This window comes from Tachyglossus aculeatus, chromosome Y4 (assembly GCF_015852505.1).
Source record: "Tachyglossus aculeatus isolate mTacAcu1 chromosome Y4, mTacAcu1.pri, whole genome shotgun sequence".
NCBI classification, from domain to species: Eukaryota; Metazoa; Chordata; class Mammalia; order Monotremata; family Tachyglossidae; genus Tachyglossus; species Tachyglossus aculeatus.
This window is the reverse complement of record NC_052096.1, coordinates 2,383,278-2,408,031: the sequence shown is the minus strand read 5'-3', so window position 1 is coordinate 2,408,031 and position 24,754 is coordinate 2,383,278. Positions and strand designations below refer to the sequence as shown.

The following is a 24,754-nucleotide window of genomic DNA, read 5'->3' as shown; positions in this document are numbered from 1 at the left end:
TTCCAGCTCCCCTTCCACCTCCAGCCTCCCCCAGCTGTCCCCCCATTTCTCACCCTGGTCCTCCCACTTGGTCCCTCTCACATCTCCCCGTGTGGGCACTGTCGTGGGTACCTGAGGCCTGGTCAGGGCTGGCAGCCGTCTGTGCTCTCCGCCGCCTGGACATCTTGGCCCCTTGAGCCCCATGGGGACTACCTGGAGCCCCAGGAGAGGGGCCCACCACTCCCCCTTCCCCCGAGGCCAGCCTGGTAGGTAGCCTGCGGGCTAGACAGGCCTGTTATTAAGCACTTAGTACAGTGCTCTGCACACAGTAAGCGCTCAATAAATATGATTGATGATTACAGGCGCCAGAGGGCTGGGCTGGACGGGAAGAGAGGTGAGGGGGGCTTGGGAGGGGTGTGAGATGATATGTTGGGGGGAAATAGAGGGGAAAAGGGTGAGAAAGGGACTGGAGGTGGGGTGGGGGATTGGAGGGGAAAGGGAGGGAAGTGGAACTGGAGGACGAGGGGGAGAGGGAAGGAGGTGAGGGGAAACTGGTGGGGCTGAGGGAGGTGTTGGGAGCTGGGGAATTGGAGGGGGAGTGGCTGAGCAATCACGGGGTCATTCATTCAATCGTTATTTATTGAGCGCTTACTATGTGCAGAGCACTGGACTAAGCTCTTGGGGGAGGACAATGCAACAATAAATGACACAAGCCCTTGGAAAAGCACACTACATAGTTTGTTATTGAGCTCTCACTATGTGCAAGCACTGGACTAAGCGCTCGGGAGAGGACAATGCATCAGACATGAAAAGCACACTGCAGTCAGTAAGTACTCGATGGTTCTTATTGAGCGCCCACTTACTGCTCAATGTGTGCAGAGCACTGAACTAAGCTCTTGGGAGAGTACGGTAGAACAGAGCTTGTAGACACATTACCTGCCCACGACGAGCTAACGGGAGGGAGGGGGATCTCTGCCCTTCCGGGGTCTCCTCATTTGGGGAAGTGGCGTGGTTTAGTGGAAAGAGACCGGGCTTGGGAGTCGGAGGCCATGGGTTCTAATTCCGCCTCCGCCGCTTGTCTGCTGTGTGTGACCTTGGGCAAGTCGCTTAATAACGATGGCATTTGTTAAGCGCTTACCCTGTGCAAAGCACTGCTCTAAGCGCTGGGGAGGAGACAAGGTGATCAGGTTGTCCCACGTGGGGCTCACAGTCAATCCCCATTTTACAGATGAGAGAACAGGCACAGAGAAGTTAAGTGACTTGCCCAAAGTCACACATCTGAGAAGTGGCGGAGCCGGGAACTTCTGTGTGGCTCAGTTACCTCATCTGTAAAATGGGGATTAAAACTGTGAGCCCCGCTGTGAGACAACCTGAAGCAACGTGGCTAAGTGGAAAGAGCCAAGGCCTGAGAGTTAGAGGATGTGGGTTCTAATCCTGGCTCCGCCACTTGTCTGCTGTGTGTGACCTTTAGCGAGTCGTTTCACTTCTCTGTGCCTCAGTTACCTCATCTGTAAAATGAGGATTAAAACTGAGACCCACCCACACACCCACCCCCCAACCTTGGGACAACCTGATTACCTTGTATCTACCCCAGGGCTTAGAAGAATGCATGGCTCATAGTAAGCGCTTAATCAATCAATCATATTTATTGAGCGCTTACTATGTGCAGAGCACTGTACTAAGTGCTTGGGAAGTACAAATTGGCAACATATAGAGACAGTCCCTACCCAGCATTGGGCTCACAGTCTAAAAGGGGGAGACAGAGGACAAAACAAAACATACTAACAAAATAAAATAAGTAGAATAGATATGTACAAGTAAAATAAATAAATAAATAAATAAATAGAGTAATAAATATGTACAAACATATATACATATATACAGGTGCTGTGGGGAAGGGAAGGAGGTAAGAAATTAACAAATGCCATTATTGTTATTATTACCCCGGACACTGACCTGCTCCGTCCATCCATTTGATCGTGTTTATTGAGCACCTACTGACGATGATGATGGTATTTGTTAAGCGCTTACTACTACCACTAATAATACTGATGATGGCTTTTGTTAAGTGCTTATTATGTGCTAAGCACTGTTCTAAGCCCTGGGGTAGAAATAAGATGATAATAATAATAATAATGGCATTTATTAAGCGCTTACTCAGGTTGTCCCACGTGGGGCTCCCAGTCTTAATCCTCATTTTACGGATGAGGTAACTGAGTCCCAGTGACGTGAAGTGACTTGTCCAAAGTCACACAGCAGACAAGTGGCAGAGCCGAGATTAAAACCGACGACCTCTCCTAAACCCGGGCTCTTTCCACTTAGCCACGTGTGTGCCAAGCATTGTTGCCAACTTGTATTTCCCAAGCGCTTAGTACAGTGCTCTGCACACAGTAAGCGCTCAATAAATATGATTGATTGATTGATTGTTCTAAGCACTGGGGTGGAAACAAGATGATCAGGTTGTCCCCCGTGGGGCTCACAGTCTTCACCCCCATTTGACAGATGAGTTAACTGAGGCCCAGAGACGTGAAGTGACTTGTCCAAAGTCACACAGCAGACAAGTGGTGGGGCTGGGATTAGAACCAACGACCTCTGACTCCTAAACCCGGGTTCTTTCCACTAAGCCACATGTGTGCCAAGCACTGTTGTAAGCACTGGGGTAGATACGGTCTTCTAGACTGTGAGCCCACGGTTGGGTAGGGCCTGTCTCTATATGTTGCCAACTTGTCCTTCCCAAGCGCTTAGTACAGTGCTCTGCAAACAGTAAGCGCTCAGTAAATAATAATAATGATGGCATTTGTTAAGCGCTTACTATGTGCAGAGCACTGTTCTAAGCGCGGGGGGATACAAGGTGATCAGGTTGTCCCACGTGGGGCTCACAGTCTTTACCCTGTATATATGTATCCCGTATATATGCATATATATTTCTTACTCTATTTATTTTACTTGTACATATCTATTCTATTTATTTTATTTTGTTAATATGTTTGGTTTTGTTGTCTGTCTCCCCCTTCTAGACCCTGAGCCCACTGTTGGGTAGGGACCATCCCTAGATGTTGCCAACTTGTACTTCCCAAGCGCTTAGTACGGTGCTCTGCACCCAGTAAGCGCTCAATAAATACGATGGATTGATTGATTGATTGTTGTCTGTCTCCCCCTTCTAGACTGTGAGCCCACTGTTTGTTGGGTAGGGACCGTCTCTATGTGTTGCCGACTTGTGCTTCCCAAGCGCTTAGTACGGTGCTCTGCACACAGTAAGCGCTCAATAAATACGATGGACTGATTGATTGATTGTTGTCTGTCTCCCCCTTCTAGACTGTGAGCCCACTGTTTGTTGGGTAGGGACCGTCTCTATGTGTTGCCAACTTGGACTTCCCAAGCGCTTAGTACGGTGCCCTGCATCCAGTAAGCGCTCAATAAATACGATGGATTGATTGATTGATTGTTGTCTGTCTCCCCCTTCTAGACCGTGAGCCCACTGTTTGTTGGGTAGGGACCGTCTCTATGTGTTGCCGACTTGGACTTCCCAAGCGCTTAGTACGGTGCCCTGCACACGGTAAGTGCTCAATAAATACGATGGATTGATTGATTGATTGATTGTTGTCTGTCTCCCCCTTCTAGACTGTGAGCCCACTGTTTGTTGGGTAGGGGCCGTCTCTATGTGTTGCCGACTTGGACTTCCCAAGCGCTTAGTACGGTGTCCTGCACCCAGTAAGCGCTCAATAAATACGATGGATTGATTGATTGATTGTCGTCTGTCTCCCCTTTCTAGACTGTGAGCCCACTGTTTGTTGGGTAGGGACCGTCTCTATATGTTGCCGACTTGGACTTCCCAAGCGCTTAGTCCGGTGCCCTGCACCCAGTAAGCGCTCAATAAATACGATTGATTGATTGTACTTCCCAAGCGCTTAGTCCAGTGCTCTGCACACAGTAAGCGCTCAGTAAATACGATGGATTGATTGATACGAGGTGATCGGGCTGTCCCCCGTGGGGCTCGCCGTCTTCATCCCCATTTGACAGATGAGGTCAGTGAGTGCGTGCAGAGCACTGGACGAAGCGTGTGGGCGAGGGCCGCTTCCTTTCTCCCGGGCCCGGCCCGCCCTGGGGGCGGCCACCACGCTCTCCCCGCCCCCGGCCCGGCCCGGCCCCGGTCCTGTCTGCTCCTCCTCCTCCTCCTCCTCCTCCTCCTCCTCCTGCGGCCCGGCCCTGGCGAGGAGTCCCGGGAGTCGGGGGTCGAGGTGAGCGGCCGGGGGAGGTGGGTGGGTCGGGGCTTTTGCACTGCTTTGGGAAACTTCCTCGTTCCTTGATCATTTCCTACCCCGGGCCCACCCACCGGAGACCCCCCGCCACCCCCGGGGGACCCCGGTGCCCTCCTCCTCCTCCTCCTCCTTCTCCTCCTCCTCCTCCCACTCCGGGGCCAGCAGCCGGCCCGCCCCCACCCCGGACCCCCTAGGCGAGCGCTAACTTGTCCTTCCCAAGCGCTTAGTACAGTGCTCTGCACACAGTAAGCGCTCAATAAATACGATTGATTGATTGATTGATTGACCAGAGCCAGGGGGAGGGGGCTTGGAGAGACCCGGGACAGGGGGAAGGGGAAGGCCACCACAGGTAGGGGACTGGGGGGGGGGGGGGGTGACCCCAAGGAGAGGGAGGAGTATTTTTACTTCTATTGATGTCTGCTTACTTTCATTCAATCCTATTTATTGAGCCCTTCCTGTGTGCGGAGCACTGGACTAAGCGCTTGGGAAGTACAAGTCGGCAACATATAGAAATGGTCCCGTACGGACGTCTGTCCCCCTCCACCCCACCCCCTTCTAGGCTTTGAGCCCTCTGTGGGCAGGGAATGTCTCTCTTTATTGCCGTATTGTCCTTTCAATCAATCAATCAATCGTATTTATTGAGCGCTTCCTGTGTGCAGAGCACTGGACTAAGCGCTTGGGAGGTACAAGTCGGCAACATATAGATACGGGACGTCTGTCCCCCTCCACCGCACCCCCTTCTAGGCTGTGAGCCCTCCGTGGGCAGGGATTGTCTCTCTTTATTGCCGTATTGTCCTTTCAATCAATCAATCGTATTTATTGAGCGCTTCCTGTGTGCGGAGCACTGGACTAAGCGCTTGGGAAGTACAAGTCGGCAACATATAGACACGGGACGTCTGTCCCCCTCCACCGCACCCCCTTCTAGGCTGTGAGCCCTCCGTGGGCAGGGATTGTCTCTCTTTATTGCCGTATTGTCCTTTCAATCAATCAATCAATCGTATTTATTGAGCGCTTCCTGTCTGCGGAGCACTGTATTAAGCTCTTGGGAAGTACAAGTTGGCAACATACAGAGACAGTCGCTACCCAAGCGCTTAGTACAGTGCTCCGCACACAGTAAGCGCTGGATAAATACGATTTAGTATTTTATTTCTTTTTTGGTATTTGTTAAGCGCTTACTATGTGCAAAGCACTGTTCTAAGCGCTGGGGAGGTTACGAGTTGATCAGGTTGGGCCCACCGGGGGCTCACGGTTTTAATCCCCATTTTACAGATGCGGGAACTGAGGCACGGAGAAGTTCTCTTGTTTCTTAGAGAAGCAGCGTGGCTCTGTGGAAAGAGCCCGGGCTTTGGAGTCAGAGGTCATGGGTTCAAATTCCGGCTCCTCCAATTGTCAGCTGTGTGACTTTGGGCAAGTCACTTAACTTCTCTGGGCCTCAGTTACCTCATCTGTAAAACGGGGATTACGACTGTGAGCCCCCCGTGGGACAACCTGATCACCTTGTACCTCCCCAGTGCTTAGAACAGTGCTCTGCACATAGTAAGCACTTAATAAATGCCATTATTATTATTAAGTGACTTGCCCAAAGTCACACAGCTGACAGTTGGCGGAGCCAGGATTTGAACCCATGACCTCAGTGAATGAATGAATGAATGAATGAATGACCGCTAGAGAGTGGGGGCTGGGGGAGACGAGGGAGAGGGGGGAGGTGTTGGGAAGCCGGAGGGTCACTTTTAAGGCCCAGTCCTTTGTCCCCCAGGAGGATGCTGACCCCCGAGGGGACGTTCCCGGAGGCCGGGGGCCTGGACTCCAGCCAGCTGCAGATGGAGACCGATGAGCTGGACACCCTCAGAGATGGCGAGGACCCAGGTCTGGTGGGGGCAGGGGGCCTCTAGGCGCCGGCCAGGGCGGGCAGGGGAAGGAGTACCCGCTGTTGGGTAGGGACCGTCTCTATATGTTGCCAACTTGTACTTCCCAAGCGCTTAGTACAGTCTCTGCACATAGTAAGCACTCAATAAATACGATGGAATGAATGAATGAATGAGTAGGGAGGTGGGGGCTGTGTAGTTGGAGGGGGGCTGCTTTCTCGTCCCCCACCCTCACCCTGTTGCCCTCCACGTGTCCCCCCGCCCGCCCCCTCAGCCGGGAGGATGCGCCCATTCCTGAGCATCTACGACCTGCAGCCCCTGCGGGCCCACCCCACCGTGTTCGCCCCGGGGGTCCCCGTCACCGCCCGGGTTGTTGGGACAGAGCGCTACACCAGTGGCTCCAAGGTATGACACTGGAGGGGGTGGGGGGACATTGTACTCTCCCAAACACATGGCTCAGTGGAAAGAGCACAGGCTTTGGAGTCAGAGGTCATGGTTTCAAATTCCGCTCTGCCACTTGTCAGCTGTGTGACTTTGGGCCAGTCACTTAACTTCTCTGGGCCTCAGTTCCCTCATCTGTAAAATGGGGATGAAGACTGTGAGCCCCACGTGGGACAACCTGATCACCTTGTAACCTCCCCAGCGCTTAGAACTATGCTCATAGTAAGCGCTTAATAAATGCCATTATTATTATTAGTAGTAGTAGTACAGTGCTTTGCACACAGTAAGTGCTCAATAAATACAGTTGAATGAACTTGCGGGAGGGGGAGGGCCCATGTGCTGGGAAACCGGGGCCCGGGGTTTGGCGGGGCAGGGTGGTGTCTTCCTGCCTACCCACTTCTCCATCCCACAGGTGGGCACCTGCACTCTGTACTCGGTCCGCCTGTCCCACGGAGACTTCACCTGGATGACCAAGAAGAAATTTCGGAATTTCCAGGAGCTTCACCGAGATCTCCTGAGACACAAAGTGTTAATGAGCCTCCTACCTCTGGCCCGGTCAGTGGGGGCGGCCTTTGAACCCCCCTCCGGCCACCCACCGCCCCTTGGGATCCTGCCCCCTGGGACCCAGGATGCCTGGCCCCCAATGCCCACCCTGCACTCCTGTCGTCCAGCCCTCGCCCTCTATTCCCGCTCCCCTTTCAGGGCCGGGGGAAGGCTAAGGAGGCTCAGCCTTCACCCAGCTCCCCACTTCCCAATGCCTCCAGGCTCTGCGTCCTGGGACCCAAAGCATCCCTCGCCACCTCAATCAATCCATCAATCAACAGTATATACTGAGCATTTCCTTGTACGTACTAGATGCTTGGGAAAAGACGATATAATACTAGATGCGATCCCTGCCCACAAGGAGCTGACAGTCAAAGTATGGCCCAGTGGACAGAGCCTGATCCTCGGTGTCAGAAGGACCTGGGTTCTAATCCCAGTTCCATTACTTGCCGGCTGTGTGACCTGGGGCAAATCATTTGGCTTCTCTGGGCCTCAGTCATCTCATCTGTAAAACGGGGATTAAGACTGTGAGCCCCCACATGGGACACAGGGACTGTGTCCAACCTGATTTGCTTGGATCTATCCCAGTGCTCAGAACAGTGCTTGTCACATAGTAAGTGCTTAACAAATACCACCTTCAGCAGCAGCAGCACCCTGCCCTGCTGGCTGTCCCCCATCCCCCTCTATCCTTAACTTCTCTGTCTTTCCACCCCCTCCCCACCCTGGGCGGCCCACCCCCTTCCTCCCCATCTCCAGCTTCGCAGCGGCCTACTCTCCGGCCCGAGAAGCCGCCTCTGCTGAGATGCCGTCCCTGCCCCGGGGAACAGATGGTTCTTCCCACCAAACGGCCAGCAAGCAGGTCTGACCAAGGGAGGGGCGGGTGGCCAGACGCCTGGGACCCCGAAGGGAGCGGGGGACTCTGGAGGGGGATGGCGAGAGAGGAGAGAACCAGGGGCTGGGAAGCTTGGCCCCTGCTATGGTGGGGTTGGGGGTGGGGGGTTCTTCCTGCACCAACCCACCAATTCCAACTTCTCCTTTCCCTCCCAGAAATACCTGGAAAATTACCTGAATCGCCTGTTGGCAATGTCCTTCTACCGGAACTACCACGCCATGGTGAGAGACCCCTCCCACCCCAAATGGTGGGGGTCCAGACCCTGGGGAAACAGGGCAACTGGGTCCCTCTCTGACTCCTCACCTCCCTCCCCAGACAGAGTTCCTTGAGGTGAGCCAGCTGTCTTTCATCCCTGACCTCGGCCCCAAGGGACTGTGAGTGACACCCACCCTTCCCCACCAACCCACCCTTCTCCACCAACCCGGCAAGTTGACATTCCCTACTCGCCTGCCCAGAGTGCCCCTTGCCCCAGGGCCCGTATGACCAGTGGGAGAGGGCCCTGCCCCACTGGGGACCCCACTGGGGCTGGAAACTGGGTCCTGGGTGGGCTCAGTGGGGGGCAGAATCTCCTAGGGTGGGGTCTGGGGTGGCGGGTGGGAAGGGTGGGATGCTCTGGAGCCCTCAGCGAGAGCTGAGTGCCAGGCCTGTGGACCACTGGCCCCTTGGGCTTTCTCCTCCCCGTAGGGAGGGGTTGATTCGCAAGCGTTCGGGGGGACACCGCGTCCCGGGGTTCAAGTGCTGCGGAAGGGATCAGATCTGTTACAGCTGGTCCAAGAGGTGAGGACCGGGACGCCCGGGCCCTCGAGGGGCGGTGGGCGAGCTGGGGGCTGAGACGTTGGGCCCCTGGGGGTGGGAAGGATAGCCGGGCCTGGTGGAAGAGCCCCGGGCCCCTAAGCCCCTCCCTGGCTCGGGCCTCCAGATGGCTGGTGGTCAAGGACACGTTCCTCTTGTATATGCGGCCGGAGTCGGGCTCCATCTCCTTCGTGCTGCTCTTCGATCCCGACTTCGAGGTCCAGGTGGGGAAACGGAGCACGGAGGCCCGCTACGGAGTCCGGATCGACACGTCGCACCGGTGCGTGGGCGCGCGAGCTCACGCGGGGGTGTGTGTCTGGGAGTGGGCATGGGTCAGGGTCTGAATTTGTTCTTTCATTGATGTTGGTTAAGCACTTACCATATATCAGGCACTGCACCAAGTGCTGGAGCAGGTACAATCAATCAATCAATGGTATTTATTGAGAGCACACTGTGTGCAGAGCACTGAACTAAACGCGTGGGAGAGGACAATGCAACAAAATTAGTAGACTGATAGGCTAGGGTCTATCCCTGCCTGTCTATCCCTGTTCCCTGCCTATCATGAGTTTACAGCCTAGAGGGATTGAGGCCCAGATAATAAGTGGCTTGCCCAAGGCCACACAATAGGCAAGTGGCAGAGCCCACTTAGAACCCAGGCCCTGGAATCCAGGTGGGAAGGAGTGTGGTCTAGTGGAAAGAGCTCAGGACCTGGGTTCTAATCCCGGCTCCGTCTCTTGCCTGCTCTGTGACTTGGGGAAGCCACTTCACTTCTCTCTGCCTCAATTCCCTCATCTGCAAAATGGGAATTCAATCCCTATCTCCCACCTACTTAAACTGAGACCTGATCATTTATATCTACCCCAGCGCTTACTACATGGGACACAGTAGGTGATTAACCAAAACCACAATTATTATTTATTATTATTTTACATACTGGCTTGGACCAAGGCTTCGATCACCTCTGCTGCTTAAACTTGTGGTTCTCAATGAGTCACCGAGTGCCTATGAAGGAGCTGGAGGATTCTGGGAAATGGGGTTGGGGACCTGACCCCCTTCCCATGCTCTCCCCCTCTCCAGATCGTTCCCAACCCCCTTTCCCGTGTTCTCTCTCTCCTCAGATCCTTGATTCTCAAGTGCAATAGCTACCGCCAAGCCCGCTGGTGGGGCCAGGAGATCACGGAGCTGGCCCAGGGCCAAGGGCGGGACTTCCTGCAGCTACACCAGCACCAGAGCTTTGCCCCACCCCGTCCAGGGACCCTAGCCAAATGGTGAGACCCTCCCACCCCACCCCACTCAGAGACCGCCCCCCTCTGAACTTCCCACTAGTCCCAGGGCGGGTCTGGAGTCCCCGCATCACACATTTCCTCAGCTTCTGGGCTCTGGGAAGCTGCCAAAGGAAATCCAGGCCCTGGTCTCCTTTCTGCTGCTTCTAATTCATCCTTACTCACTCTCTCACCCCTCCACCCTCTCCGGCCCCCCTCATCCTTCCTGACACCCCACCTTCTCTGACCTCCCACCCTCTCCAGAACCTCTGTCACCCCGACCCTCCAGCTCAGAGACCCTGCCCCTCCGCCGAGACCTCCTTCTCCCTGCTGACTCCCCAGGGTCCCCCACACGCCCGAAATACCCCCAATCCCAAGGTCTCCGAACTCACTGCCAGCCTGGGCCCCTCCCCTGCAGGTTTGTGAACGGGGCCGGCTACTTCGCGGCCGTGGCCGATGCCATCCTGCAGGCCCAGGAGGAAATCTACATCATGGACTGGTGGTGAGCCTGGAGGGACAGAAGAAGGGAGGGAGGGAGGACTGGCAAGCGGGAGGCCCTGGAGGGAGAGAGAGCACCCCCCCCCCCCACAACACAAGAGTGACCGAAGAGGGGCTGGCAGGGGATCAGAGGGAGTTGGGGGGCCTCGTGGGAAGCTAAGGGGAAGTGGAGGGGTCATGGGGGTCAAGCTGGGCTCAAGGGGCAGTTGTGGAGAGGCACGTGTGCCGGGGGAGCCCAAGAGGGTCAAGGCAGGGGTGGGAAAGCATTGGGGGTGAGGGATGGCAGGGTCACGGGGAGGTCAGAACCCCCCCCAGTGAGGAGTAGATGGGGTCAGGGACAGGACACAGTGGGGATCAGGGGAGGTCTGGGGAGTGGACCCCAGGGGGCACAGCATAGTGTCATTGATAGAGCCCAGTTCTGGGAGTCAGAAGGTCGTGGGTTCTAATCCCAGCTCTGCCACTTGTCTGCTGTGTGACCCTGGGCAAGTCACTTCACTTCTCCATCTGTAAAATGGGGGGTGAAACTGTGAGCCCCACATGGGACGGGGACTGTGTCCAACCCGATTTGCTTGTCTCCACCCCAGTGCTTAATACAGTACCTGGCACAGAGTAAGCACCGCAATTATTATTATTATTAAAGTCTTAACATCCCATCTTCTCCAAGAGGCCTTCCCAGACTAAACCTTCATCTCTCCTGGGCTCTCTCCTTTCCGCATCGTCCGTGCACTTGGATTTTCACTTCTCTTCACCCCCACAGCCCTTCGATCCATATCCATCATTTATCGATATTAATGTCCTTCTCCCCTTCTAGACTGTAAGCTCCTCGTGGGCAGGGACTGTGTCTATCAAGTCTGTTGTGTCGTCCTCTCCCAAGTGCTTAGTACTGTGCTCTGCACATAGTAAGTGCTCAAAATCAATCAATCAATCAATCAATCGTATTTATTGAGCGCTTACTATGTGCAGAGCACTGTACTAAGCGCTTGGGAAGTACAAATTGGCATCACATAGAGACAGTCCCTACCCAACAGTGGGCTCACAGTCTAAAAAAGACACCATTGATTGATTGGCTGACCCTGAATGGATGCCCAAACCCTCCCCAAGACCACCCTCCGTGATTTCCTTTCCCTGTGACCGCCCCCCAACCCCTGTCCCCCAGGCTGAGCCCCGAGATTTACCTGAAGCGGCCTGCACACTCGGACGCCTGGAGACTTGACATCCTTCTCAAGAGGAAAGCGGTGAGAGGCCAGGGCTCTGGGGGGTCGGGGGGGAAGGGGCAGGGCGGAGCCAGTGGGCAGGGGGTGGGCCCAGGGAATGTAAGGGAACCAGCTGGAAAATGGGAATGAGTTTCTTTGATTTTTACTGGTATTTGTTAAGCACTTACTCTGTAAGTGCTGTACTGTACTAAGTGCTGGGGTAGAGACAAGCTAATCAGGTTGGGCGCAGTCTCTCGCCCCAGGTAATGATAATGATGATATTTGTTAAGCACTTACTAGGTGTCAAGCATCGTTCTAAGAGCTGGGATAGTGACAAGCTAATCAGGTTGGACACAGTCCCCGGTCCCACATAATAATAATAACAACAATGGTATCTGTTAAGTGCTTACTACGTACCAGACGCTGTACTGAGCGCTGGGGTAAATCCAAGCTAATCAAGTTGAACACAATCCCTGTCTCACGTGGAACTCACAGTCTCAATCCCCGTCTTACAGATGAGGGGACTGAAGCCAAGAGAAGTGAAGTTATTTGCCCATGGTCACCCAGCAGACAAGTAGTAGAGCTGAGATGAGAAACCCAAGTCCTTCTGACTCTCGGGCCCAGGCTCTATCCACTAGGCCACGCTGCTTCTGTGAGCCATGTGGGGCTCACAGCCTTAATCCCCATTTTACAGATGAAGGAACTGAGGGCGACAGGCTGAGAGGGGGGCTGTGGTTGGGAAGAGGGAAAAGGCCCAAGTGGGGAGGCATGCAAGGGGCTAGAGCAGACGGGGACTGGGTTGAGGGGAGGCTGAGGGTAGATTGGGAACAGGCAGGAGGGGTCTTCCGAGCCCTCAGTCCCTTCTTTGACCTCTTTTGACCCCTCCCCCAGGAAGAGGGGGTGCGCATCTCTGTGCTGCTGTTCAAGGAGGTGGAGCTGGCCCTGGGGATCAACAGCGGCTACAGCAAGAAGATCCTGACCTCACTGCACCCCAACATCAAGGTGAGGCCCCCTCCCACCGATCCAAACGCTTCTCACCCGCAACCCTAGGCCTCTCCTGTGACCGGTACATTCCCCCGTGACTCCCACCTCTCCCATGACCCCCACACTGCTCCCGTGACCCCCACCTCTCCCGGGACCTCTACCTTCCTATGATTCCCTCCTTTCTCATGACCCCTCATCTGTCCTAGGTCCCCTTCCTCCCAGTGACCCCTACCATCTCCATGATCCCCTCATCTCTCCCATGACCCCTAACCTCTGCCATGATTCCCATCTCTCCCGCTCACCTCTCCCATGACCCCTTCCTTTCCATGCCACCCCCATGACCCCCTCAGGTGTTCCATGAACCCCTTCCTCTCCAGTAACTCCTACCACCCCCATGAGCCCCTCTCCTCTCCAGTGACCTTGTCCACAACCATGACTTTCAATTCTCATTCATGCATTCAATTGGATTTATTGAGCGCTTACTGTACTAAACGCTTGGGAGAGCATAACAGTAAACAGACACATTCCCTGCCCACAGTGAGCTCACAGTCCAGAGGGGGAGACAGACATTAATATATACACATACATAAATAAATAAATTACAGATATGTACATAAGTGCTGGGGGGCTTGAAGGGTGGATGGATGAAGGGAGCAAGTCAAGGTGATGCAGAAGGGAGTGGGAGAAGAGAAACAGTGTTTTGCACATAGTAAGCGCTTAATAAATGCCATCATAAAGGAGGGCTTAGTCAGGAAAGGCCTCTTGGAGGAGAAGGGCCTTCAGTAAGGCTTCAAAGGTGGGGAGGGCAATTGCCTGTCTGATAAAAGGAGGGAGGGCGTTCCAGGCCAGAGGCAGGGTGTGGACGGGAGGTGGGCAGCGAGCTAGACGAGATTGAGGGACGGTGAGGAGGTTAGCATTGGAGAAACCAAGTGCGCAGGCTGGGTTGTCGAAGGAGAGTAGCGAGGTGAGGTAGGAGGTGGCAAAACGATTGAGTATTTTAAAGCCAATGGCGAGGAGTTTTTGTTTGATGCAGAGGTGGATGGGCAACCCCTGGAGTTTCTTGAGGAGTGGGGAAACACCGTCTGAACATTTTTATAGGAGAATGATCCAGGCAGCAGGGTGGACTGTGGACTGGAGTGGGGAGAGACAGGAGGCTGATCTAATAATCAAGGCGGCATAGCATAAGTGCTTGTATTAATGTTGTAGCAGTTTGGATGGAGAGGAAGGGGCAGATTTTGGTGATGTTGTGAAGGTAGAACCCACAGGATTTAGGGATGGCTTGAATCTGTAGGTTGAATGACAGAGAGGAGTCAAGGGTAACGCCAAGGTTACAGGCTTGGGAGACAGGGACCTCCCTCCTATTTACTGTGACCTCCCCACCCTCCCGCGGCAGGTGATGCGCCACCCAGATCATGTGACCCTATGGGCCCACCACGAGAAGCTGTTGGTGGTGGACCAGTCCGTGGCCTTCATGGGCGGCCTGGACCTCGCCTACGGCCGCTGGGATGACCAGCATTACCGGCTCACGGACTTGGAAACTTCCTCATTCCCCCAAAGCCCCTCAGAAGAGGTAACGCTCGGCCCGCCCCCCAACTCGGGCTCCCCCCCAAGCCCCTCCCTCAGAAACCACTCCTGGGGCCGGTCCACCCTTCCCCTTGACCCCAGGACTGGGTCAGGGCTTTACCCTGAGGTCATGACCCTGACTAGACCCACAGTCCCCCTCGGTCCCATTTCCCGCCTCATCCTGACCTTCCTCCTCTTCCCCACCCCCTTGCTCCCGGGGCCCAGTCTGGTATCTTGCCCCATCTTATTTCTAGTCTGTCTTTCTCTCTCTGTCTCTGTCTGTCCTTCCACTTGTTTGGGTCCATGTTTCTGGTGTGGGGGGTCCCCAGTGGGCAGCATTCCTCTGCATCCCCTGCCAGTGACCCACCGGACTGGGTGTGTTCCTCCGCAGCCAGCCCTGCCCCCGGGCCACGACCTCTCCCATAACCACCTGTTCTGGCTCGGCAAGGATTACAGCAACCTCATCGCCAAGGATTGGGTCCAGCTGGAGAGGCCCTTCGAGGGTGAGATTGAGACACACAACCTTCCTCTCAGCCCTCAAATCAGAGACAGGCGGACACACCCAGCCTTCCCCTCGGCTCTCAAACCAGAGACAGGCAGAGACACAGCCTGGCCCTCGAACCAGAGATGGAGACGCGGAGACACACAGCCTTCCCTTCACCCTTAGACTCAGAGACAGGCAGAAACACACAGCCTTCCCTTCACCCCTCGACCCATGGACAGGCAGAAACACACAGCATTCCCCTCAGTCCTCTCCCCAGAGAAAGCAGAGACAGAAAGACAGCCTTCCACTTACTTTAGATAGAGGCAGTGAGAGAGACAGACAGCTTTCCCCTCAGCATTCCCCCAGAGACAGAAACACATGCAGAGACTTAATAATGATGGTATTTGTTAAGTGCTTACTATGTGCAAAGCACTGTTCTAAGCGCTGGGGAGATTACAAGGTGATCAGGAGACAGGAAGGCGCAAAATGGTTCCTAGCTGGAGGGAGGTGGGGCTGGCCCAGACCCAGCTTGTTGTAGCCTGGTGGGAAGACCAACAAGGGAGTGAATCAACTGTAGGGTGGCCTGGTGTCGTAAGCGCGGAGCGGGCTGTCATGAGCTGTGGTGCAGGAATTGAATCAGGGAAAGCCTCCAGGAAGAGATGGGATTTCAGGAGGGCTCAGAAGAGATTCATTCATTCAGTCGTATTTATTGATCACTTACTGTGTGCAGAGCACTGTTCTGAGCGCTTGGGAAGTACAAGTTGGCAACATACAGAGACGGTCCCTACCCAACAGCGGGCTCACAGTCTAGAAGGGGGAGACAGACAACAACACAAGACATATTAACAAAATAAAATAAATAGAATAGTAAATATGTACAAGTAAAATAGAGTAATAAGTCTGTACAAACATATATACAGTTGCTTTGGGGAGGGAGCGTGACTTGCTGGAAAAAGCCCAGGCCTGGGAGCCAGGGGACCTGGGTTCTCATCCTGACTCTGCCACTTGCCTGCTTGCGACCTCGAGCAAGTCGCTTCACTTCCCTGGGCCTCAGTTACTGCATCTGTAAAATGGGGATTAAATACCTGTTGGCTCTCCCTCTTAAGGCTGTGAGTCCATGTGGGTCAGGGACCGGCTCTGATCTGCTTATATTGCTTATCATCCCCAGGGCCTTAGTAAGAGCTTAACAAATACTGTAATTATTATTCACCATTATTTGAAAGAAGGGGAGCTCTAGTCAGGGGTGTTACAGTGAGAGGAGAGACTCAGAGCTTGAAAGAGACAGGTGAATTCAGGCAGAGATGGGGGAGAGAGAGAAGGTGCCCAGGGAGAGAGGCTTTATAATAATAATGCTATTTGTTAAGCACTTACTATGTGCCGAGCACTGTTCTAAGCAGCAGGGTAGATACAAGGTAATCAGGTCGGATTCGGTCCCTGTCCCACATGGGGCTCATAGTCTAAGTAGGAGAGAGAGGACTCTAATCTCCTTTTTATAGATGAGGGAACTGAGGCCCAGAGAAGTCAAGGGCCTTGCCCAAGGTCACACAGCAGGCAGGAATTAGTGGGTAGAGCCTTGTCATTTATTCAACCATATTTATTGAGCGCTTACTGTGTGCAGAGAGTACTGTGTACACTTGGGAGAGTACAACAGAACAATAAACAGACACATTCCCTGCCCACAACAAGCTGACAGTCTTGTCAGCCCCTTCCCCCGGATAAGGCCCCCCGACTCCCCCGTCCCCCCGGGGCCAGATTTCATTGACAGAGAGAAGACCCCCCGGATGCCGTGGCGGGACGTGGGCGTGGTGGTTCACGGACCCCCCGCCCGAGACCTGGCGCGACACTTCATCCAGCGCTGGAACTTCACCAAGGTAGGGGCTGCGGGGGGCACGAGAGGGCACAGCTGGGGACCCGCAGGAGAGTTGGGGGGAAGGATCCGGACAGCCGTTCTGGGGATCAGAGGTTGAGGAGTGAGGACCAGAGTGTGGAAGGGGGATGGAGAAGCCATGGGGGGGTCAGTCTGGTGAGGCAGGGGGAATCTAGGGGACGGGGAGCTGAAGGTGGGGGGGATGACCAGTGGTTAGGGAGGGGAAAGGGGCTGGAGGGTCCCGCATGGAGAGAGTAGGGCTCAGGCAGCCCCTTGTAGGGGCTGGGAAGGGTCAGGAGAGAGGACCAAGGGGCAGGGGTGGGATGTGGCCAGAAGGAAAACTGGGATGAAGGACAGGATGGGGGTGGGAGTGGGAAACCTGGGTAAGTCACTTCACTGGGGCCACAGTTACCTCATCTGTATAACAGGGATTAAGAGCATGAGCCTCATGTGGGACATGGACTGGGTCCAGCCTGATTAGCTTGCATCTAACCAAGTGCTTAGAACAGTGCCTGGCACATGGGAAATGCTTAACAAATACTATAAAAATAAGAGAAGATTGGGGAAGGGGGCAGAGGAGAGGTGGTCACAGAAGGAAGGTATCGGGATAGAGCGATACCCAGCCTTTACTCTCTTTCCTTCTCTTCTCTTTCTCTCCCTCCATTCCTCACCCCCTCCCCTGTTCTTCCAGACAATCAAGGCCAAGTACAAGATCCCCTTGTATCCGTACCTGCTGCCCAAATCCCCCAGTTTGGCACATCAGTTGCCCTTCTCCCTGCCAGGGGGCCAATGTGCCACCGTGCAGGTGAGAGGACAAGATAGGCCCAGACAGGGACTGGGAGAGATGAGAAGAGGGAGGGAGGAAGAGACCCTAGGAGAGATACTGGGAGAGATGGGAAGAAGGAGAGACATTGGGAGAGAAGGGAAGAGGGAGAGACACTGAGAGGAATGGGGGAGACACTGGGAGAGATGAGGAGAGACACCGCTGGGAGGGATGGAGGGGAGAGAGAGAGACCCTGGGAGAGATGAGGGAGGGAGAGATAAGGGGAGAGAGGCCCAGGGCAAGACAGAGATAGACTGTAAGCTCCTTGTGAGAAGGGAATGTGGCTGTTTATTGTTGTATTGTACTCTCCCAAGTGCAGAGTAAGTGCCTAACAAATACCATAATTATTATAATTATTGCCGAGTGCTGACTGTGGGCAGAGCACTGGACCAAGAGCTTGTGAGAGTGCCGTAATGGAAGTAGTCCTGATCCCTGCCTTCAAAGAGCGATCTACCTAGCAGGGGAGAGGGGCCCTCAAATCCGTTACAGGGATGGGAAGTGGCAGAGCGTGGAGGTATGGACGGACAGTAGTGCTGTGGAGGGTAGGCCGCACCAGGGCCAGTGAGACAGACAGATGGGCGGACAGACAGCCACAGAGAGGAGAGAAAGAGTGGGACCCAGTGAGAGCACACTGATTCCCCCTCTTCCTCCTCCATCATCTTCCCCTTCCTCCTCCGTTTTCCTCCCTGTCCATTTTCCCCTTCCTCCGCCCCGGAAAGGTACTCCGGTCAGTTGACCGCTGGTCGGCAGGCACGCAGGAGAGCTCCATCCTCAACGCTTACCTCCACACCATCCGCCACAGCCGCCACTTCCTGTACATCGAGGTGGGAGCGGCTGAGGGGGAGGGCAGGGGGTGTGTGGGTTCTCACCGGGGTACAGTGTGGAGCGGGGTCCTGACCACTTTCCCCCTCCTGCCAGAATCAGTTCTTCATCAGCTGTGCGGACGGGCGGACGGTGTTCAACACAGTCGGGGATGCCATTGTGGAGCGGATCCTACTGGCCCATAAGTGAGTGGGGGCGGCGGGGAGGGGGGACCAGCTGGGGAGGGAAAGAGGGGGGCACCCATACTGGTCAGCCTGGCCGGGGTCTGAGCCTCACTGGGTCCCACGGGAGAGGGGAGAGGCCCAAGGAAAGATGTAGGAAGAACGTGGAGGGTTCGTGGGGTGGGGACCCACTGAGGGGGATGGTCAGTCAGTCATATTTATCGAACACTTTCTGGGTGCAGAGCACTGGATGAACACTGAAGTGACTTGCCCAAGAGCACGCAGCAAATGCGAGGTACTTAGACTGTGAGCCCTATGTGGGATGCGGAATGATTAACTTGTATCCTCTATGCGCTTGGGAGAGTCTAATACAAGAGAACTGAGAGACATGGTTTTTTTTCCTCCCAAGGTACTTGTTAAGCGCTTACTATGCGCCAGTCCCTGTACCAAGTACTGGGATAGGTACAAGGTAATCAGGTTGGACGTTGTCCCAGTCCCACAGGGGGCTCACAGTCTTAATCCCCATTTTACAGATGAGAAAACCAAGGCCCAAGGAAGTGAAGGGATTTGCCTCAGGTCACACAGCAGACAAGTGGAACTGGGATTAGAACCCAGGGCCTTCTGACTCATGGGCCTGGGCTCTGTCCACTAGCCTTGCTGATTCTCTGCCCACAGGCAGCATTGCCTAGTGGAAAGAGCCCCGGCCTGGAAATCAGAGGACCTGGGTTCTCGTCCCCGGCTGAACTTGGGCAAGTCACTTAACTTTTCTGTGCCTCAGTTACCTCTTCTGTATAAAGGGGATGAAATCCTATTCTTTCATTCATTCAGTCGTATTTATTTAGCACTTACTGTGTGCAGAGCACTGTATAAGGACTTGGGAGAGTACAATACAAAAATAAACAGACACATTCCCTGCCCACAACTAGCTTACAGTCTACAGGAGACATATAGTAGGAGTCCAAGTCTCCTACTTAATAATTATGGTATTTGTTAAGCACTTATTATGTGCCAAGCACTATACTAAGCGCTGGGGGTGAATACAAGCAACTCGGGTTGGACGCAGTCCTTATCCCACATGGGGCTCACAGTCTCAATCCCCAGGGGTAACTGAGGCACAGAGAAGTGAATCAATCCCCATTTTACAGATGAGGTAACTGAGGCACAGAGAAGTGAAGTGACTTGCCCAAGAGCACGCAGCAAATACGAGGTACTTAGACTGCGAACCCTATGTGGGACAGGGACCGAGTCCAACCTGATTAACTTGTATCCAGCCCAGTGCTTAGAAAAGTGTTTGATACATAGTAAATGCTTAACAAGTACCGTAATTAAGGAGTTTATAGTCTGGAATGAGCTTACAGTCCCCGGGAAGAGGAGGCATCTGAGGAGGCAGAGGGAGGGGAAAGGGCCCCCATGGGGCCCTGGGCTGGGGAGGAGGGAGCAGGGCTAACCAGCTGGGCCCCCTGCATCCCTCCTCCGACATTCTCCGCTCTCTGTCTCCCGCCCCAGAAAGGGGGAATGCTTCCGAGTGTTCATCCTCCTGCCCCTTCTACCCGGCTTCGAGGGAGACATCTCCACCGGGGGCGGGAACGCCATACAAGCCATCCTGCACTTCACCTACAGGTCGGTGACACCCTCCCTGGGGGTCCCAGTGGGACCCCCACCTCCCCCCTCAAGCCGCCTCTGTGTCCTCACACCTTGTCCCCGTCTTCACCCCCTCGTCCCCAACTCTGCCGCTCTCTCTCCCGTCATACCAGGACCCTGTGTCGGGGGGAATATTCAATTCTCCACCGTCTGAAGGCGGCAAGTGAGTGTGCGGGGTCGGGGTGGAGGGGTAGGCCTTCCGTCTCCCCTGTGTACACCAAGCTCCTAGCTCTGCGCCCCCCGCCTGTCCTTTGGGAGTCCTTGATGCCCACTGGGCACACGTCCCGCTCTTCCTCAAACTCATCCTTCCGCAATGCCCCCTTCCTGGGTTCCCCCACATCCGCTTTCCCGCTTCCCTCTCCCGGGCCCCCCTCCATGAGCCCAGGCCCTCCCCTCCAGCTGGACCGCGAAGGGAAGCGGGGGATGGAGGGAGGGCCCGCAGTCCACCAACCGGGCCCCTGCCCCCCCCCCCCCCCGACCCAGTGGGCACTGAATGGCGGGAGTTCCTGTCGGTGTGTGGCCTGAGGACCCACGGAGAGCTGGGCGGCAAGCTCCTGTCCGAACTCATCTACGTGCACAGCAAGCTCCTCATCGCCGACGACCGCACCGTCATCATCGGTCAGGCCCGTCGCGGGGAGGCCGGGAGAGACAGGAGAGTTGAGGGGGAGGCTGGGAGGAGACCGGGAGAAGGAGGGAATGGAGCCCAGAAGGAGAGACCATAGGAGTCCGGAGGGGCTGAGAGGAGGCCGGGAGGAGCCGGGATGGAGGCCAGTTGGGGCCGTGGGAGTCAGGAGAGGCTGGGAGGAGGCCAGGAGTAACTGGGGGATTTGAGGGGCTAGGGGAAGTCGGGGAGGCTGATGGAGGTAGATTTTGGGTGGAGTTGGAGGATTCGAATCAATCAATCGTATTTATTGAGTGCTTACTGTGTGCAGAGCACTCAGTGGAAAGAGCACGGGCTTTGGAGTCAGTGGTCGTGGGTTCAAATCCCGGCTCTGCCAATTGTCAGCTATGTGACCTTGGGCAAGTCACATAACTTCTCTGGGCCTCAGTTCCCTCATCTGTAACATGGGGGTTGACTGTGAGCCCCCCGTGGGACAACCTGATCACCTTGTAACCCCCCAGCGCTTAGAACAGTGCCTTGCACATAGTAAGCGCTTAATAAATCCCATCATCATTATTATTACTAAGCGCTTGGGAAGTACAAGTTGGCAACAGATAGAGACGGGCCCTACCCAACAGTGGGCTGGGTTTGTGGGAGGTTCGGAGAGCCGTAAGAGGAGAGCAGGGAGGTTGGGGGCGTCTGCAGGAGAGCACGAAGGTAGGTGGGCCACCCGCCGCCCCCAGGCTCGGCGAACATCAACGACCGGAGCCTGCTGGGGAAGCGGGACAGCGAACTGGCCGTGCTGGTGGAGGACACGGAGACGGAGCCGTCGGTCATGGACGGGCAGCCCTACCAGGCGGGACGCTTCGCCCTCGGCCTGCGCAAGCAGTGCTTCAGGTGGTACGGGGTTGGCGGGCGGAGGGCGGGGATGGCGGGGGGCGGGGATGGCGGGGGGTCTGAGCCCCTCCATCCCCGCAGTGCCCTCCTGGGGACCGCGGCCCAGCCGGGCCTGGACCTGCAGGACCCGGTGTGCGACCACTTCTTCGACCGCTGGCTGGACACGGCCCAGGCCAACGCCGACATCTACGAGCAGGTGGGCGGAGGCCGGGGAGCGGCGCCCCCTAGCGGCCAGCGGGGAGGCTCGAGGGGGTGGGCGGGGCTTGCGGGGTGGGTGGGCGGGGCTCCAGGCGGAGGGCGGGAGGCGATTGGTGGAAGGGCGGGGCGGGCGGGAGGCGATTGGCTGAACTCCTTGTCTTCCCTCCCAAACCCTGCCCTCTCCCTGACTTTCCCATCTCCGTTGACGGCACTACCATCCTTCCCGTCTCACAAGCCCGCAGCCTTGGTGTCATCCTCGACTCCGCTCTCTCATATGTATATATGTTTGTACATATTTATTACTCTATTTATTTATTCATTTATTTATTTTATCTGTACATATCTATTCTATTTATTTTATTTTGTTAGTATGTTTGGTTTTGTTCTCTGTCTCCCCCTTTTAGACTGTGAGCCCACTGTTGGGGAGGGACTGTCTCTGTTGCCAATTTGTACTTCCCAAGCGCTTAGTACAGTGCTCTGCACATAGTAAGCGCTCAATAAATACGATTGATTGATGATGATGATGATGATTCACCCCTCACATCCATGCCATGACCAAAACCTGCCAGTCTCAGCTCCGCAACATTGCCAAGATCAGCCCTTTCCTCTCCATCCCAACCGCTACCCTGCTCGTTCAAGCTGTCACCCTATCCCGTCTGGACTACTGCATCAGCCTTCTCCCTGATCTCCCATCCTCGTGTCTCTCTCCACTTCAATCCATACTTCATGCTGCTGCCCGGATTATCTTTGTACAGAAACGCTCTGGGCATATCACTCCCCTCCTCAAAAATCTCCAGTGGCTACCAATCAATCGGCGTATCAGGCAGAAACTCCTCACCCTGGGCTTCAAGGCTGTCCATCCCCTCGCCCCCTCCTACCTCACCTCCCTTCTGTCCTTCTACAGCCCAGCCCGCACCCTCCACTCCTCCACTGCTAATCTCCTCACCGTACCTCGCTCTCGCCTGTCCCGCCATCGACCCCCGGCCCACGTCCTCCCCCGGGCCTGGAATGCCCTCCCTCTGCCCATCCGCCAAGCTCGCTCTCTTCCTCCCTTCAAGGCCCTACTGAGAGCTCACCTCCTTCAGGAGGCCTTCCCAGACTGAGCCCCTTCCTCGCCCCCTTGTCCCCCTCTTCATCACCCTCATCTTACCTCCTTCCCTTCCCCACAGCACCTGTATATATGTATATATGTTTGTACATATTTATTACTCTATTTTATTTGTACAGATCTATTCTATTTATTTTATTTTGTTAGTATGTTTGGTTTTGTTCTCTGTCTCCCCCTTTTAGACTGTGAGCCCACTGTTGGGTAGGGACTGTCTCTATATGTTGCCAATTTGTACTTCCCAAGCGCTTAGTACGGTGCTTTGCACATAGTAAGCACTCAATAAATACGATTGATGATGATGATGATGATTGGCTGTCCCACCCGCAGATCTTCCGCTGCCTGCCCTCGGATGCCACGCCGTCGCTGCGCGCCCTGCGGGAGTACGTGGTGGCCAAGCCGCTGGCCGCCGTCAGCCCCGCGCTGGCCCGGCCTGAGCTGGCCCGCCTCCGCGGGCACCTCGTCCGCTTCCCGCTCAAGTTCCTGGAGGAGGAGTCCCTGCTCCCGCCACTCAACAGCAAGGAGGGCATGGTGCCCGTCGAAGTCTGGACGTGATGGGGCGGGGCTGGACTGTGCTGGACGCCCCAGCAAGCACCCAGACCCTCTGAGATTCCCCAAACGGCCGTGAGCCCACTGTTGGGTAGGGACTGGCTCTATATGTTGCCAATTTATAATGATGATGGCATTTAAAAGAGAAGCAGCGTGACTCAGTGGAAAGAGCCCGGGCTTTGGAGTCAGAGGTCATGCGTTCAAATCCCGGCTCTGCCAATAGCCAGCTGTGTGACTTTGGGCAAGTCACTTAACTTCTCTGGGCCTCAGTTCCCTCATCTGTAAAATGGGGATGAAGACTGTGAGCCCCCCCCATGGGACGACCTGATCACCTTGTAACCTCCCCAGTGCTTAGAACAGTGCTTTGCACATAGTAAGCGCTTAATAAATGCTATCATTATTATTATTATTATTTATTAAGCGCTTACTATGTGCAAAGCACCGTTCTAAGCGCTGGGGAGGTTACAAGGTGATCGGGTCGTCCCACGGGGGACTCACAGTCTTAATCCTCATTTTCCAGATGAGATAACTGAGGCACAGAGAAGTAAAGTGACTTACCCAAAGTCACACAGCTGACAGTTGGTACAACAATCTAACATACTTCAATTATACCAGACCAACAATTACTGAGTGCTTTACTATGTGCATAGCTCCGTACTAAGCACTTGGGAGGGTACGCTATAACAATCTAACATACTTCACTTATACCAGACCAATTTGTACTTCCCAAGCGCTTAGTACAGTGCTCTGCACATAGTCAGCACTCAATAAATACGATTGATGATTCATTCGGTTGTATTTATTGAGCGCTGACTGTGTGCAGAGCACTGCCCTAAGCGCTTGGGAAGTACAGGTTGGCAACAGATAGAGACGGGCCCTGCCCAACAAAGGGTTCCCAGTCGAGAGAAGCAGCGTGGCTCAGTGGAAAGAGTCCGGGCTTTGGAGTCCAGAGGTCATGGGTTCAAATCCCGGCTCCGCCAACTGTCAGCTGGGTGACTTTGGGCAAGTCACTTCACTTCTCTGGGCCTCAGTGACCTCATCTGTCCAATGGGGATGAAGACTGTGAGCCCCACGTGGGACAACCTGATCACCTTGTAACCTCCCCAGCGCTTAGAACGGTGCTTTGCACATAGTAAGCGCTTAATAAATGCCATCATTATTATTATTAGAAGGGGGATGGCACGGCTGCCCAGGGCTTCGATGCCTCCCGCTCCCAATGGGGACCAGTAGAGCAACCTAGGCTCCCCTATCCCTGGCTAGGCCCGAACCCCTCCCTTGGACCTCCTCCTTCCCTTCACTTCGCCCCCCCACCCCAAAGAAGGGGGGTCCACACTA

The 24,754-nt window shown here is 55.0% G+C and overlaps 1 protein-coding gene across 3 annotated transcripts; it reads left to right on the top strand.

Annotated features, from left to right (window-relative positions):
* Nucleotides 1-3,521: 3,521 nt before the first annotated feature.
* PLD2 (phospholipase D2) lies at nt 3,522-23,562 on the top strand. 3 transcript variants are annotated; one of them, XM_038768530.1, is made up of 25 exons: nt 3,522-3,535; nt 5,995-6,104; nt 6,378-6,508; nt 6,957-7,099; nt 7,844-7,946; nt 8,135-8,200; nt 8,295-8,353; nt 8,664-8,756; nt 8,899-9,051; nt 9,890-10,039; nt 10,452-10,535; nt 11,688-11,766; nt 12,616-12,726; nt 14,102-14,278; nt 14,663-14,774; nt 16,508-16,626; nt 17,314-17,427; nt 18,165-18,269; nt 18,364-18,452; nt 19,935-20,048; nt 20,183-20,232; nt 20,553-20,687; nt 21,414-21,567; nt 21,649-21,763; nt 23,201-23,562. In XM_038768530.1, exons 2-25 carry the CDS (start codon nt 5,999-6,001, stop codon nt 23,423-23,425), a joined length of 2,787 nt encoding a protein of 928 aa, XP_038624458.1. In that variant the 5' UTR covers nt 3,522-3,535; nt 5,995-5,998; the 3' UTR covers nt 23,426-23,562. The 3 variants fall into 3 exon arrangements, with proteins under 3 accessions (XP_038624458.1, XP_038624457.1, XP_038624459.1); XM_038768529.1 differs by lacking the exon at nt 3,522-3,535 and adding an exon at nt 4,195-4,217; XM_038768531.1 differs by lacking the exons at nt 3,522-3,535; nt 17,314-17,427 and adding an exon at nt 4,195-4,217.
* Nucleotides 23,563-24,754: the final 1,192 nt, after the last annotated feature.